Source organism: Halichoerus grypus, chromosome 5, assembly GCF_964656455.1.
Source record: "Halichoerus grypus chromosome 5, mHalGry1.hap1.1, whole genome shotgun sequence".
Lineage (NCBI taxonomy): Eukaryota > Metazoa > Chordata > Mammalia > Carnivora > Phocidae > Halichoerus > Halichoerus grypus.
The window spans coordinates 153446300-153460847 of NC_135716.1; the positions used below are offsets into that span (position 1 = coordinate 153446300).

The window sequence follows — 14548 nt, forward strand, 5'->3', positions numbered from 1 at the left end:
CCCTCAAGAAGAGGAAGTATCATCTACTTTTTTGACTCCTCTGCAAACAGCCCTGAGCACTGCGCTCTACAGGAAATGCTGTGGATGTTGAGTGATGGCCACGATAAGAGGCCAGGGGAAGGAAAACCACAACCGGGATGGCAGAGTACCGAGGCCCTGGCTGGAGGGAACTGTTTTTAGTATGCCTATGTGTGCCAGGCTGGAACAACGGTTTGCCTTGCCTTCTTTTTTTCCTTTTTCAATAGTCTTGGCACTACACGCCTAACCTCCCTCATGAAAGTCACGCCTGAGCAAAGCACCTCCCATAGGAAACTTTGCCAAGAAATCCTGCCAAGAATCCTGGGTACTGTGTGGCTTAGTTTAACGGTCAGGGAGTACTTTAGATCTTGGGACCTATCAGATCTCTGTGCAGGCAAAGTATACAGCTGAGCATGAACTTGAGTAAAAAGACCAGGGCCCTTAATCTATCCCCCCAAACATCATCAGGGTAATGGTCTTCCATATTCAACAAATATTTCCTGAGTACTTTGTACCAAGCATGGTTCTGGGTGCTCATGGGTCTTAAGATATCATATGTCATTAGAAAGTATTTTATAGTGGCTTATCTTTAGAGAGTTACTTTTGTTTTGTTTTTGTTTTTGTTTTGCACAGCGAAGGAAACCAACAAAATGGGAACCTACTGAATGGGACTTCTCCCATATGCAAGTGATATATCTGATAAGGGGTTAATACGCAAAATAGATAAAGAATTTATACAACTCAATACAAAAACCACAAATAATCCAATTAAAAATGGGCAGAGGACCTGAATAGACATTTTTCCAAAGAGGAAATACAGAGGGCCAACAGACACATGATAAGACGCTCAACACCACTCATCATCAGGGAAATGCAAATCAAAACCACAGTGAGATATTACCTTACACCTGTCAAATGGCTAGAATCAAAAACACAAAAAATAACAAGTATTGGTGAGGATGTGGAGGAAAAGTGCACTGTTGGTGGGAATATGACTTGGTGCAGCCACTGTGGAAAACAGGATGGAGCAGTCTCAAAAAATTAAAACTAGAATTACCATATGATCCAGGAATTCCTCTAGTGGGTATTCACCCAAAGAAAATGAAAACACGAATTCAAGAAGACATATGCACCCCTAGGTTTACTGCAGCATTATTTACAAGAGCCAAGATATGGAAGCAACCCCATTCAAGTAGATGAATGGACAAAGAAGGTGTGGTTATATATATATATACAATGGAATATAACTCAGTCATAATAAAGAATGAGATCTTGCCATTTGCAACATGGAGGGACCTAGAGGGTATAATGTTAAGTCAGTGAGAGAAAGACAGATACCCTACAATTTCACTCGTATGTGGAGTTTAAGAAACAAAACAAACAAAGGAAAAAAGAGACCAAAAAACAGACTCTTAAATACAGAGAATAAACTGGTGGTTACCAGAGGGGAGGTGAGTGGGGGATGGGTGAAATAGGTGAAGGGGATAAAGAGGACACTTATTTTGATGAGCACTGAGTAACGTACAGAATTGTTGGATCATTATATTATATGCTTTAAACTAATGTTTCTACTACTGTATGTTATCTCCTATATCTACTATTGTATGTTGGTTATACTTCAACAAAACAAACAGACAAAACAAAAGAAAGTTACTTTTAAAACAAGACCCTACATGATGCTGGGCTTCAGAAGCATATAAGCACCAAACGAATGTTCTCACGAACACCTGGCTATAGGATGAAGTACTATAGAGATCCAGGGTCATGTCTCAGGTCCTGGCAGACAGAAATTCTATTTTTACTCTATCATGAGCAATCCTTGGCAGCTCTGTGGAGTTCTTTCTTCCACTCTCAGATGCTATACTTTGTCCAGTAAGGCAAACTGCCACACCTAGCCCCTCTGAATACAGTAATTCCTTCTTGATTTCCAGATACCAGCTTAAAGGTCACTAGCTCCAGAAAGTTATCCACACTCATTGACAAGACTAGGTGCTCCAGCTTCTAATCCCATGGCATTTTATACTTCCCCTATTGTAGCACTTTTCACAACATCCTGCAATTGCTTGCTAAACTTTAAGCTCTAGTAAGGCAGGGACTATATATAATCTGCCTTGCTCATCATTGTATCCCCAGCACTTAGCATAGTGCCTGGAACAATGCGGGTACTTAGTAAATACTTACTGAATAATTAAATGAATTAATGAGTGCATGATACTAGCAAGATGGAAACTGAATCATGCCTCATGTACTCTGCCAGTTTTATCCATAATACACCAATAAACACCTAAAATAAGCAGCAGTGTTCCTTCTCGGTGCCAGTACTATAAGGAGGCAGAACTGGGGCTCATAGGATCACCCCAATACAGACTCCAGGAGGCACTGCCCATGACCAAAGATGGAAATAATGCTCCAGAGTCAATATAATGTCACCAAGAGCCTGAGAGGTAAATCAGCCGTAAGCCACAATGCCAGCTCTCTCAGAGACTTGATGGTAAGATCTCTCAAGTCATTCAACTTCTCCTAGACTCAGCTTTCTCGTGAAGAGGGTATTAGGCCCTTCAGCAGCAGGTACCCTCTTTAAATAAAGAACAAATGATAGTAAGAAGCTGCTCACACCACGATGGGAAGCTGTAAGAAGAGGGCAGCGTTGGCAATGAGGCATCTCTGCAGTTAGGAAAGGGTTAAGCCCAAATGTCTGTCTGGGATCTCTTACCAGTAAATCAGCCTTGACTGCTGCTCAGGCTGAATGAAGCCCCACCAGGTTGGCCTGTCAGGAAGGAAGCCCATGCGTCCAGACTTTTGTTGTTCTAAGGATTTTTTTTTTTTTTTTTTTTTAATTTTACTGCTCAGGAAGGAAGCCAAAGCCTAGGCCCTAACTGCAGTCCTGCTGAGTCCTTACCCTAGCACACTCTACTGCCTTCACCTCTCCATCCACCTCTTGGGTCCAACTCTTCTCTTTCCTGGAATTCCTCCCTTCCATTGACTTTGGCATTTGGGCCTAAATCTCAGACTTTCCCCCTTCTTTAGCAACTCAAAATTAAAAATGGTGAGCATTTCCCTTCCTACCTCCTGTACACCTTTGTGTCCCTATGTGGAAAGGACTGGGGATAGGGAGAGAGGAGAAGCGGGTGCTCTTTACCACCAACACTGACCTGAACCCCTTCTCTGCAACAGAGCCATGAAGGAACTGATAAGGATTGAGGAGTCGGCCTCAATTGGCTGCCAATGGCTATTTCTGCTACATACATACGTGAACAGGAGACTTTTCAAATCCGAGCCACTATATTTAAATAATAGACTCAAATCCAAGGTCCTCCGGCAGAAGGTCAGTCTTGCCCACTCCCATCCCCCTACTCCCCACCTCTCCCACTGATGTGCAGAATCATTCTCTGATATTCCCAAGCCCCATGGGACTTTTTTTCTACAAAGAAGAAAACACTGAGTTTATTTGTGCACTCAGGGTAATGGACAGCCCTCTTTTACTCCTAGGAAAATGCATACAGACACCATGGAAGAGGCCTATCCCCGCCCAATCCTGCCCTCCGCTTCCCTTGCTAATCCCTCCCCAGCAGCTCCCCCAGCTCAGTCCTGCTGCTGTATTTCTCTCCTGACCTACAAGGCCCCTTCAAGCCCCGTCCTAAGCCTCCCCCAAGCAGAGACAATCCATCATGCTGTGGGACTGTGACACACACAGATGGGGGAAGGTTCACAGATTTCTCTCACACAGGCAAGAGGGTAAGAGTGCCTGTGTAACTTAAAATCTAGGGACATACTAAAAACTCTGGGACTTTGAATTCTAATACCAAATACCATTGCAGAAAATCTGATTACATATAGCTCAAATCTCTACCACAAACAATTCTAATGGTCCATTTATTTCAAGTGATATCTGATAATACAAAGTTCCAGAATAAGAAAATATAATGAGATCTGGATTCTCTGACCTGGGCCACTGCCTAGATACCTAACTAACCCTGGTCAGGTCCCTTCCTGACTCAGACTCGGTTTCTTTAACTCTAATATTGCCTTGCTTCTAAATAAAACGGAGGGAGAAAGAGGTCAGAGGGCCACCAGGGCTAATCCTGGTGGATGGGTAATAATGAAGGGAGGTGAAGCAGCTGGCTATCACAGAAAAGGGCTCTGAGACTTTATCTCTCCCTTTTTCCACGTTGCCATAAGGCATGAGTGTGTGAAAGGATCCTACATACATGCTAGTTGTTAATGACCCTGTGTTTGGCTACATCAGTGCTTCTAACAATGAAGATTATACCACCAGATTATCCTTGAAATAAGTCATTATGTATTGAATGCTTACTATGTATGAGGAACTGTTCTGAGCATTATCTGTGTACTTAATCTCATTCAGTCCTTCACAACAGCCCTTTAAGGTTGTATAATGCCCATTTTACAGGTGAGAATACCAAGACCCAGAGAGGTCAAGTAATTTGCCTAGGGTCACAGAGTAAGTAAGCTATAGGGTCAGGATTTTACTCCAGAGCCTGAACTCTTAACTACTACGTTATATTGTCTTCCCACCTTTGATCTGAAACATCTTCAAGTTGAGGCTCAAAGGCGTAAATGCAACATTTATTCCTCTCACAGGCATTTATTCTGCTAGGCCACAATGACTTGGTATAAATCACACCAACCCAAAACGCAAGGCCAAATGAGAGCACTATAGGATTAGCTGGCACCTAAATGGGAATCATATACCTGAAAATAAAGCAAAGGTCTCTCCAGGGCTGGCCCTTGCCGCCTCCCTACAGCTTTCTCACAGATGGATGCAAAGCCATAAGTCTCAGCCTGCAAATGAATTTCAGTGGAAAAAGACAACCCTCATCTGGTGAGTCACACTCAGGCTTACTGGGCTTGATTTCTCATGAGACTGTACCAAAAGGTTCCTTCTTCACACATATAGCTCTAGACTTTCCTAAAGCTCCATGCCTGCTGAACAGAATGTACTGGATGCAGCACCATGTCTTCCCCCCAAAAACACAACTTTCATTTCCTCTAGGTCATCTTCAATCAGAACACATTCCACAGAGAAAACTGACGGTCAAATGTCTGAATTGCCAGATGGTTATATGTGTCTACAAAACCCCCACATCACTTGTCTGATTCCAGCCTCAACCAAGACCTGGGTAGGAACTTGTTTTTTTAAAATACACATCAAAAGCAGGTCAGCATTTGTGGACTCCATGATAGGGGATGTAATGCTGTGAGAAAACATTTGGGAAGGGGATAGCCTCTGATCTTAGGTTTCTAGAGTGTTAGGTGAGAAAAGCAAATTTTAAATTATTTTTTAAGCTAGGAAAGATTCTTTTGGTACCCCCAAATAATCAAGACAATAAGTCTATATTTGAGAACGGCAATTTCACATATCTCTTGAAAAACTCCCTCCCTACTTTTGTCATTATTAAATCTCAAGGCATAAATAAATTCTTCTTTTCTTTCCTCCGACCTCTACACCTTTGGGATAGCATAGTCTAATAGATATTATCCAGCACAATGCTGAAGAGTGGCAAACTGCTGAAAACTTGGAGGAAAAATTAGATTATAATCAACACCATTAATTTATTTAATACTCAACTAATACTTACTGAACCCTTCGATGTGATTGGCACCAATGCCCCAGAAATTTTTTTTAGCACTAAAACTAAACTGTGGTTAAGATTATAGAAAAACCTAATCCATTGGGTAAAAATGGAAGGGAATGAATTCCTCCTGTTTACTTAGCATCTACCAGGTTTGCTGATTCATACCACAGCCTATCTTTTCTCCAGCCCTAAACCCATAGTCCCAAATCAGGATCTTTTCCTGGAAAGGGCCTAAGAGAGAGACTAAGTAGGTGAAAGTTCTTTTGCAGAAAATTCTCCTCCTTGCCCAAAGAAAGAGATATTTACAAATTCCCACCCACAGCACACACTTGTAGGTTCTGTTCAGCCACAAACGCCACAATTTAAATGGTATTTTTTTAAAACGTGAAGGCATTTTAGCTGCTCTACAGCAATAAGTTATCCTCAAGTCTGCAGTTCATCTGTTTTTGGGGAGAAATGGCACTGGGAAATGCTGTTAAGCTGCTGGAAGAGAATATTCAAATCCAAAGATTACTGTAATTTTGGTGTTACAATTGTGTGGATTTTACACTTAAAATGTATCATCACTCCAAATCCCAAGTATTTATAAAGAGTACATTCCAACATGTATGCTGATACTTATTGACCAGATGGATGTGGTTAATAAGACTTAAAAATATGAAAAACCATTATGAAAATATAACTATACTAAAAGTATTGTCACTCCAAATGCCGAGTATTTACAAAGAATACATTTCAATGTGTGCTAATATTTATTAACCAGATGGATGTAGTTAACAAGGGTTAAAAATAAGAAAAACTAATATGAAAATATAATTCTATTTTTTCAGTTTCCTCTTCTGCCTAATGAGGAAAGGGGACGGGGAGGGAGAGCAACTTTTGTTATTAGGATACAATGTGTGTTTTTTGTTTTCAAACAAAAAAGGGCCACCAAATAATCAACCTGGGGCCGCTGACCGGAAGGCAGCCCCGGAAAACTTCCCGTGGGAAGAGTTCCAGAAATTGCCCGGACTTTAACAAGCCCCGCTGTGCTGGCTGAGAGCCTCAGACCGGCAGAGGCGACCGAGACTCGCCTCGCCCGAATACCAGCCATCCTGCGGATTCACGAACCCCAGGGCTTGGGAAACATTTCCCGGAACGTTTTACAAATTTGAAAAGCAAGACGGGGAAAACATTTCAAATCTACAGGAGAAACCTCAAAGTCGTCGGGTGCCGAGGGAAATGCCAGCTCCAGAAGCGCGTGTACACACGTCCGTCCTCCTCGACGCGCCCCCGCGCCCTCCCCCACACCCTCCTCCCACTCCCGCCCCCCACCCCTCGCCCCCCCACGCCCCCTCCCCGCGCGCTGGCCGCCCCACGCCCGCGCGGGGTCCCCTCGCCTCCTCACAGCGCCACCCGCCCACCCGCACCTCCCGCCCTATCCCCCATCACCCCGACCCCCCGTGGGCGTGCCCCCCTCCCCGGTCACACTCGCTCCCTGTCCCCTCACCCCGTCCCCACACTCCCTCTGCGGCTCAGACGACAGGACAGGAAACCGACCGAGGGCTCGGTTCCTAATGCGACCTGGGGGCGCGGGGAGGTGGAGGGCGGGGCGGGGCGGGGGTGGGGGACCAGACCGGCCCGCGGGTCCCGGGCGCCGGCGGCGGCGGCGCGAGGCTCGCCCGGCCCTGGGGCAGCGCCCGGAGTTCTCCCGCAGCCTCCGAGTCCGGCCGAGCGATGGCGAGGTCACCAACATTTCTGAAACCACTTGAAAGCCATCTCGGTGGCGGAGGCTGGGGGGTCCTTTCCAAGTGAGCCAACGGTGCCCGCTCTGTGGTCCTTCCTCCCCCTGGCCGGGCCTCGCGCCTCTCCGCGCCCCCTCCCCCAAACGATCAATTACCAGCCACCCTTCTGCCGGGAGCGGCGAGGGGCTGGCTGGCGGCCGCGAGGAAACGGCAGCCCGGATCACTTCTGCATGACAATTGATGGGAGGGAGGGCGCGAGGCGAGGAGGGAGGACGGCTGCGGTGTCCGTTTTCTCACCATGGTGATTAGGCATTCCGGCCGCGCGAGGAGGCAGCCGCCGACCAGAGCGGCGCGGCGTGGAGCGAGGACAGGGGAAGAGAGCGAGAGCGGGAGCGGGAGCGAGCCCAGCCGCCGGGCGGGCGGCGGGCGAGCGGCGCAATGAGCCAAGCCAAGCCAGGCCAGATGGCTCTGCAGCCATCAGGGACTGCTCCCGTCCAGCCCGGCCCCACTTTAGCTGTGCAAACATTTCTTTATCCCAACAAGACAATTAAACCCAGCAGCATGAAAAGGAGTCTCCATGACTGTGCTGGGAGTGAACAACCAGAAACAACCACACATCACAGCAGTTCTTGCCCTCCATCCCCAGAGGGAGGGGAAAAGGGGCTCCGGGAGAAATTGGGGAGCAGCTGAGCGACAACTGGGCTAGCTCTGGGCAGTCAGTACGGAGGGAACCATCTGACCCATCTCCTCTGGTGATCCGCTGGCCCTTTCACGGTGGTCATCTGCTCCAGCTACAATCCAGAAGTTGAGCCTGGTGACCTGACAACTGTCCCAAACATTTTCCCCAGCAAAAGCAATTCTCCTAAAAGCCCAGGTTAGGGTCCCTGGCCACTCCAGTCCCAGAGTCCTTGGGAAGTATCCCCCTTAATACCACCCCCATGATGTAGCTGGGACTCCTCATTCCAGGCTGCCCTTGGGCCTATGTGGGCTCAGCTGATCTGATTGTTAGGACACAGGATCTTCGACGATACATGCCTTTATAAAGACACATTCTCCCCCTGAGTACAAAATACCATCTCCTACTCAGGGCTTTTTGGGCTCAAGAATGACTTTTCAAATACATCAAAGATGAGAGCAAAGCAGAACATCCAGGAACTGCTGTGAGCCACCCCGTTTCCTGCCTACCTGTGAATCTGCCTGACACAGGCAAGGGCCAAGGAAACAGGGCCACTCTAGGGTCAATGCCCAGTGCTCATCCCTGAGATGAATCAGAAGGCAGGGCCAGTCATTGCTCCAACTGGGACAGTTCTTGTTCCTCTCAGCCCTTTGGTGAACATGCATATAGCCAACTCCAATTTGGGCTGACTGAGTGGAATGACTGGCAGGCTGCCCCCCCCCCCAAAAAAACCCAAAACAAAACAAAACAAAAAAACCCAAAACCAAAAACCTGTATCACCCAGGCAGGAATCTGGGCCCAGGGATGGCCAACAGAGAACAAGGAAATACACATGATAAGAGCCAGGGTGCTAAGGGGGTAATAAATGTATAGATTCTAGCACAAGGCAGCAGACAATACTTATCTTCCCTTTTGTTGTAAAGTTTCCTTAATGAGGAAATGTTTATTTTAAAAGCCCTGGGAAACATATCTGTAGACACTTCATATGTAAGACACACGTGGACTATTCGTAATTGGTCCATAAATTTTAGCATCATTTCCCTGGACAAGAAGCCTTGGAGACTGGTTCAGGGAGTGACAATAAACAGGAGTTACCTCAGTTCCCTTCCTGGGGAATTACGCATCCTCCATGAACGGCTTCTCACAAAACACTTCTCCTTTTCTCCAGGGCAAATAAGTCAGTCCTGTCGAGTAAAGGCTTCTTTTTTTTCCAAGGAACCCAACACCTACCTCACGGATCACCTGTGATGCCAGGCAGATGAACAGGCAAGAACTGGAAATCATCTACTAGGAGAGACAATACTTTACCCAAATAGCTACATTTTGGCCTACAAAAATGCATATTTAATTACAAAAGAAATCCTGCCTATCAGCACCCAGATTTAAGGAAAGAACACGTGTGCATTACACCATGTCTGCAGGCCCCTCTTTCAAATGCTCTCACATGTGGACATATCTGCATATGGATGCAGTGTGTGAGCAGGGGGTGGCTGCGACAGTAAAAATTGTCAGTGTTTCCATTGTAAAACTGATTTTTCATTGACCTAAAACTCAGTCATAAAACTTCTACTCTAAGGAAAGGACACACACACACACACACCCATACTCAGCCCCCCACCCCCGAAAAAAAACCCTTAAAGCTAAGTGCCTATTTAGGAGTTTTACTGTTGTATTTAATTAAACCACTTTTTTTTTTTTTTTACATTTTACGAGAAAAATTTATTTATATGAAGAGAACTGAAAAATAAGTCAACCACATCAGAAATTAACTCTAAATTTTAAGAATAAAAAACTAGAATATACATAGTTAATTTTGGCAATCTGACCAAAAGCCACTGCATCCTATTACTTTGCTCTTTTGAACACTTTCTATCCTTTCTCTTCTGGCCTCCCCACCCCCCTCACTGCCCCATCTGCCCCTTAAGCTCTCCCTTTGGAAGCAGTCTTGTACACTGTCACTCGATTATCTGAGAAATATTACTTATTTCAAAACGGTTCTGTAGGGAGGACCTGAAAGGCATCTAGTGGGAATAATCAGGCCTTCTAACGGCCCTTAAATATGTATTTACATAAAACAGACCATAAATATTCCGACACACGTCGGCATATGACAGGAGCCAAGAAAGCTGCTGCACACTTTGTCACAGTGCCTCTTAACCCTTCCCCACAGAAAAATGTTTCTCCCGCCTTCCAAAAACTCAAACTCAAAAGCACAAACGCTACCCAGTACAGCCCTGGGAAGGCTGCTCTGCCACCTAAGGAAAGAAAAGGAGGAAGGAGCCCAGATCCAGGGCTATCACAGCCTAAGAGGCTCCTCTTCACTTTGCACCTTTGTTTCTTGTTAAAGATTAGTCACAAATGCTACTCTAGATAATAATGTGGTTGTGCAAAACATCCTACACTCATAGACACGCCTATAGGTTTTATGTTTGGGCAAGAGAAAAAAGAGAAGACAAAGTACTCTCTAAAGAAAGAATATTTTAAGCAAATAAAAGGGGAAAGGGTTCCAATTTCTATAACACTACAATTTGAAATAAAGAAGTTTCCCCACTCTTCTGATCAGAATCTCATTAATTTCAAGGTCAGAACTCCATTTCACTTTGGGAGATAGACTCATTTAATTTTTCTCCACCCAGGCGTATTCCTGCGTGAGGGATCCATCTCCATGGGGGATGGCACCACCACACAATGCAAACCAAGCAAACAGAAGAGTTATGGCTTTGACACTCGGAGGGGGAATGGATAGACACATCTATGAGTTCTGACTTGACTAACAAGCTTCTTCCTGCTCTGGGGGTCTGACACAGGTTTGGGCTAAAAAGAGAGAAAAATGGAGACCAGCCGGATCTGTTGGGTGAGAAGAAAGGAATCTTGATCTCCAGATGTTACTCTGCAGCACTGTTAGGTTTGAGAGGATTGCATCTTCAACTTGTATTTGGAGCAAAAAGGGGCAGAATCCGTCGCACTCTCACCCAGGCCAGCTTTAGCCAGAGGTCAGATTACAGCTTGCCTCCATCACCTGCACGCTGACAAATGAAAACTGCACTAAAGTGAAACACAACAGATCCAACCCAACGCCAGTGTCTTCAGCAGGTATACCGGGAAAGCAAGATGGTAATGCACACGTCAGCTGTCCAGAAGGGGAGACAGAGGAAGAAGAGCCCAAGCAAAGTGAGAGAACACACGGGCACTCGTGCTGGCAGCTTGTCCCTGAAGTGGGGAGGTCTCGGGCTTACAGACGCTGACATAAAAGACACACTTGCTACATATTTCAAAACCAAAGAGCGATGGATTTACAAGGCAGGTTGATTTTATGATGACTTTTATTGAAAAGGTACGCTGGGTTTAGGCAGATGCCTTTTAGCGCAGGAAAGTTAACACAGTGCCTAATTCAAGGAGACAGCCTGAGGAAGCAGTGCCGACAGGGGAGAGAGCGGCAATGTCTCTATTACTCTCCTCGGCATCATAAAGAGAAGAGAAAAAAAAATGGTATTCGTGTTGGTGGTTATGGAGAGGACAGGAGCACAAAAAAATAGAGAAGAGGGGAAAGCAAACCTCAGATGTAGTTTTCTTAAGAAAATAAAATGAAGCAAATCTTAGAACAAAGGGTTGGGTGGAAAAACACCCTCAGTTCATAAATTCTCATCAGGCTTGAAGAAAACTGCTCTGCCTACCCATAGCCCAAAAGCGTCAGAACACAATTATTTTCTGATTCTATTAGAGGAGAAGATTGCAGGGTTCAGCACTCCTGGTCTACAAGTTCCAAATAAAGGTTTAGTTCCAACTATTAGCGAGGGTCGCCAAAGCTCAACGAGGCACTGGGAGAACACGAGAAAACTGTTCCATAAGCAGAAATTAATAATTGTTGTGAACATCAAATATGGAGCAGTCACACAGGTCAACCGTGTCTAGTCCTAAAAGTGAGCCCCAGGATAAGCATCCAGCAAACCTGTTAAATCCCAAGAGAAGTCGGCTTTCTAGCCTTGCGATCGCAAGGAAAACACAGCTGTTTGAAATGCTTTATGGTGATTGACGACACCTTTGTCCTTCTCTGAAAAATAGCCTCATGTGGACAAGGGCTGAGAGTTGGGAAAATAAAATCACGTGGAGTCCACTGGATGTGATACAATGGAAAAGCTAAAAAAAAAAAAAAAAATGCTCAGAGAAATATAATGAGGATAGCAAAGAGAGGAGGGATGGATGAGTTTCTTCAGGCCCCCCAAATTTCCTAGGAACCTATACTTTCTAATAAAATGACATTCACTCCAGTATATATATAGCACCCCTCTTCACTCCAGAATCCCCAGAGAATAAGCCAATCATGCCCCAGGGAGAGGCAGCGTGGAGCCAACTTGCTTCTGGCTACCTTCAGAAAAACATGTCCTCCCGGAACTGTCAATGCTCATCGACAAGAGACAAGTAAATGTTAGCACTCCGCAGCCATCGAGTGGGAAGTACCTGGCCCTCCCCATTCCTAGGAGCATGAAAACTGCCAGCGACCTGTTGAACACTACTGTGAGGCAGGGTTTGCCGGGGGTAGGGAAGGCTCACACCGAAGTACTTACATCTGTCATTCCGATCCTCTGGGCTAGAAGAGGCTTCCCGATCCGAAATGAGGCCAGAGACAGCAAAAATCTTCTTCCCAGTATCGTCAACCTTAAGTGAACCGGGGGAGCTAGATGGCAGCTGTGTCCCAAAGTCATATTCCTTGCCATCTGCATCTGAGAAGCGCAAGTGGGGAGACTCTGTGTCATGGCAGTTCTTAAGTCGCTTGGCCGGCGTGAAGGCTGACTGATAACTCTCCCGGTCCTCAGTGGAAGCGAAGGGACGGAAAGCCCCCACTCCACTATGATTTAGCATACTGATTGGGGTGCAATCTAGATTTGGGGGAGCAAACTGAGGGTGGAGGTGTAGTAAAGAAGGGGGAAAATCACGATTGGCAAAAGTGCCTGGCACCCCACCTTGCCGATGGTACATAGAGGCAAAGGTGTAGGAACCGTTGGTGAATGGAATATGCACGTCCTTGTCTACTGAGACAGGTACACCAAAGGGTCGTGGCTGCTGACAAGGGATGGAAGCATCGCGGCTGGCCTCAGCCGTGGACGCCAGGACCATCAGTGCTGGGGATGCCAGCGGGTTGGGGAGGTAGGATGAGTTCTCCATCTTGAAGGCTGCCCGGTGTAAGTCCATCGGAGTCTCTTTCTTAGGCTCGTGTCACACAAGAAGCAGTCTTCCCTGGGAGGGAGGCCGAGCGGCACCTTGGATCAGGGCAGGGGATATTACTGGGGAATCATCCCCTTCTAAGACCTGCGGAAACAGCAAAGAGAAAAAAAGAGGGGGGAGGGAGGTCAAGGGGGGAGGAAAAAAAGGGAAACCCCAAGTGATCGAAACACCATCCTTCTGGCTTACAGATGCTTGGGCAAGAGACACCACAGGCTTTAGGAGCCAGTGGGCAGCAGCATCAGACCATTTTCATTCAGGAAAATCAATAGACAACTTACTGTGATGTACGCGTAGCTGACTTTGGTCCCTACACGTTCCGGGTGAAATGCGCCTGAGCCCAGCAAAGGAAAAAAAATCATAAAACCTCCAAATACAATATTCCCTGAGCAAATGAGCTTTGGAAGGCCAAGTCACCCAGTAGATTAGGTGGGGTCTATATTTTAAAGGGTTTCCACCTGCACACACCTCTCATGGCAGCCCTGATGTTCAAACAGAGGCAAGGTTCTACCTATATGACCCCCCACAAACACATTCTCTCTTCATCTCCCCTGACAACGCCCTGGTGCTGAAAAATTCCTAAATCAAGCACATCTAGACCATCTGTACATGCTAGTTGGTATGAATTGTACGTGTGGATAAATCACACACATTGGCACATACATCAACACACATCTTCATGTATCATCTAAGGCTATTTCCAGAAAAAAGTGCTATGTGAAGAGACAACAGCAGTATTATTTTTGATGCACGCCCCTCTCTAATCATACAGGTTTTCTCTTTTCTGAGAAGGAACAAAACCTTCATCAGTAAAATGCCTGGCATCTCCGACAATATTTAACACCATAACGGGTGCCTTTGGCATATGTTCTCTAGAAGCGGCTGTCTTCCAGGGGCAGCAAAGAACGGATCGGTAATTTTAGTTACTAATGCACTCGCTCTTAAGTAGATTTGTAAACAGCCTTGAATTTGCCATTAACATTTGGAGCAAAATGTTAACAAAATTTCTGACTTATTTTGCTGTGCTTATTGGGCCCAGTCAGAGTTGATGTCTGATAAAGGCCCCTGGAACAAATTGGAGTTGGGAGAGACTTCCTTCAATTTCCCTTTTAAATTTAGGTTGTACATTTCCATAGCCACTGATTCCATTTCAAAATTTATTTTGAGTGGGGGGTTGGGGGAGTGGAAGAAGGGCTATATATCAAAAGTCAGGATAACATAAGAGGAATACTAGAATTTATTAGCTTCAAAAATATACACTACATAGAAACTTAATGAAACTCAAAGTGTAACCAAAAATCACCATCTGCTAC

The 14548-nt window shown here is 45.7% G+C and overlaps 1 protein-coding gene across 2 annotated transcripts in view; it reads right to left on the bottom strand.

The window, feature by feature from the left end:
- The window catches only part of RNF220 (ring finger protein 220), a 214319-nt gene extending 201003 nt beyond the window's left edge, over positions 1 to 13316 (bottom strand). The window contains exon 1 of one of the 2 annotated variants that reach the window (XM_078073250.1): positions 12581 to 13316. In XM_078073250.1, coding sequence (XP_077929376.1) covers positions 12581 to 13205 — 625 coding nt within the window. In that variant the 5' untranslated portion in view covers positions 13206 to 13316. The remainder of the gene's footprint in view (positions 1 to 12580) is intronic. The other variant, XM_078073251.1, reaches the window with a different exon arrangement.
- Between the last annotated feature and the right edge of the window lie 1232 nt (positions 13317 to 14548).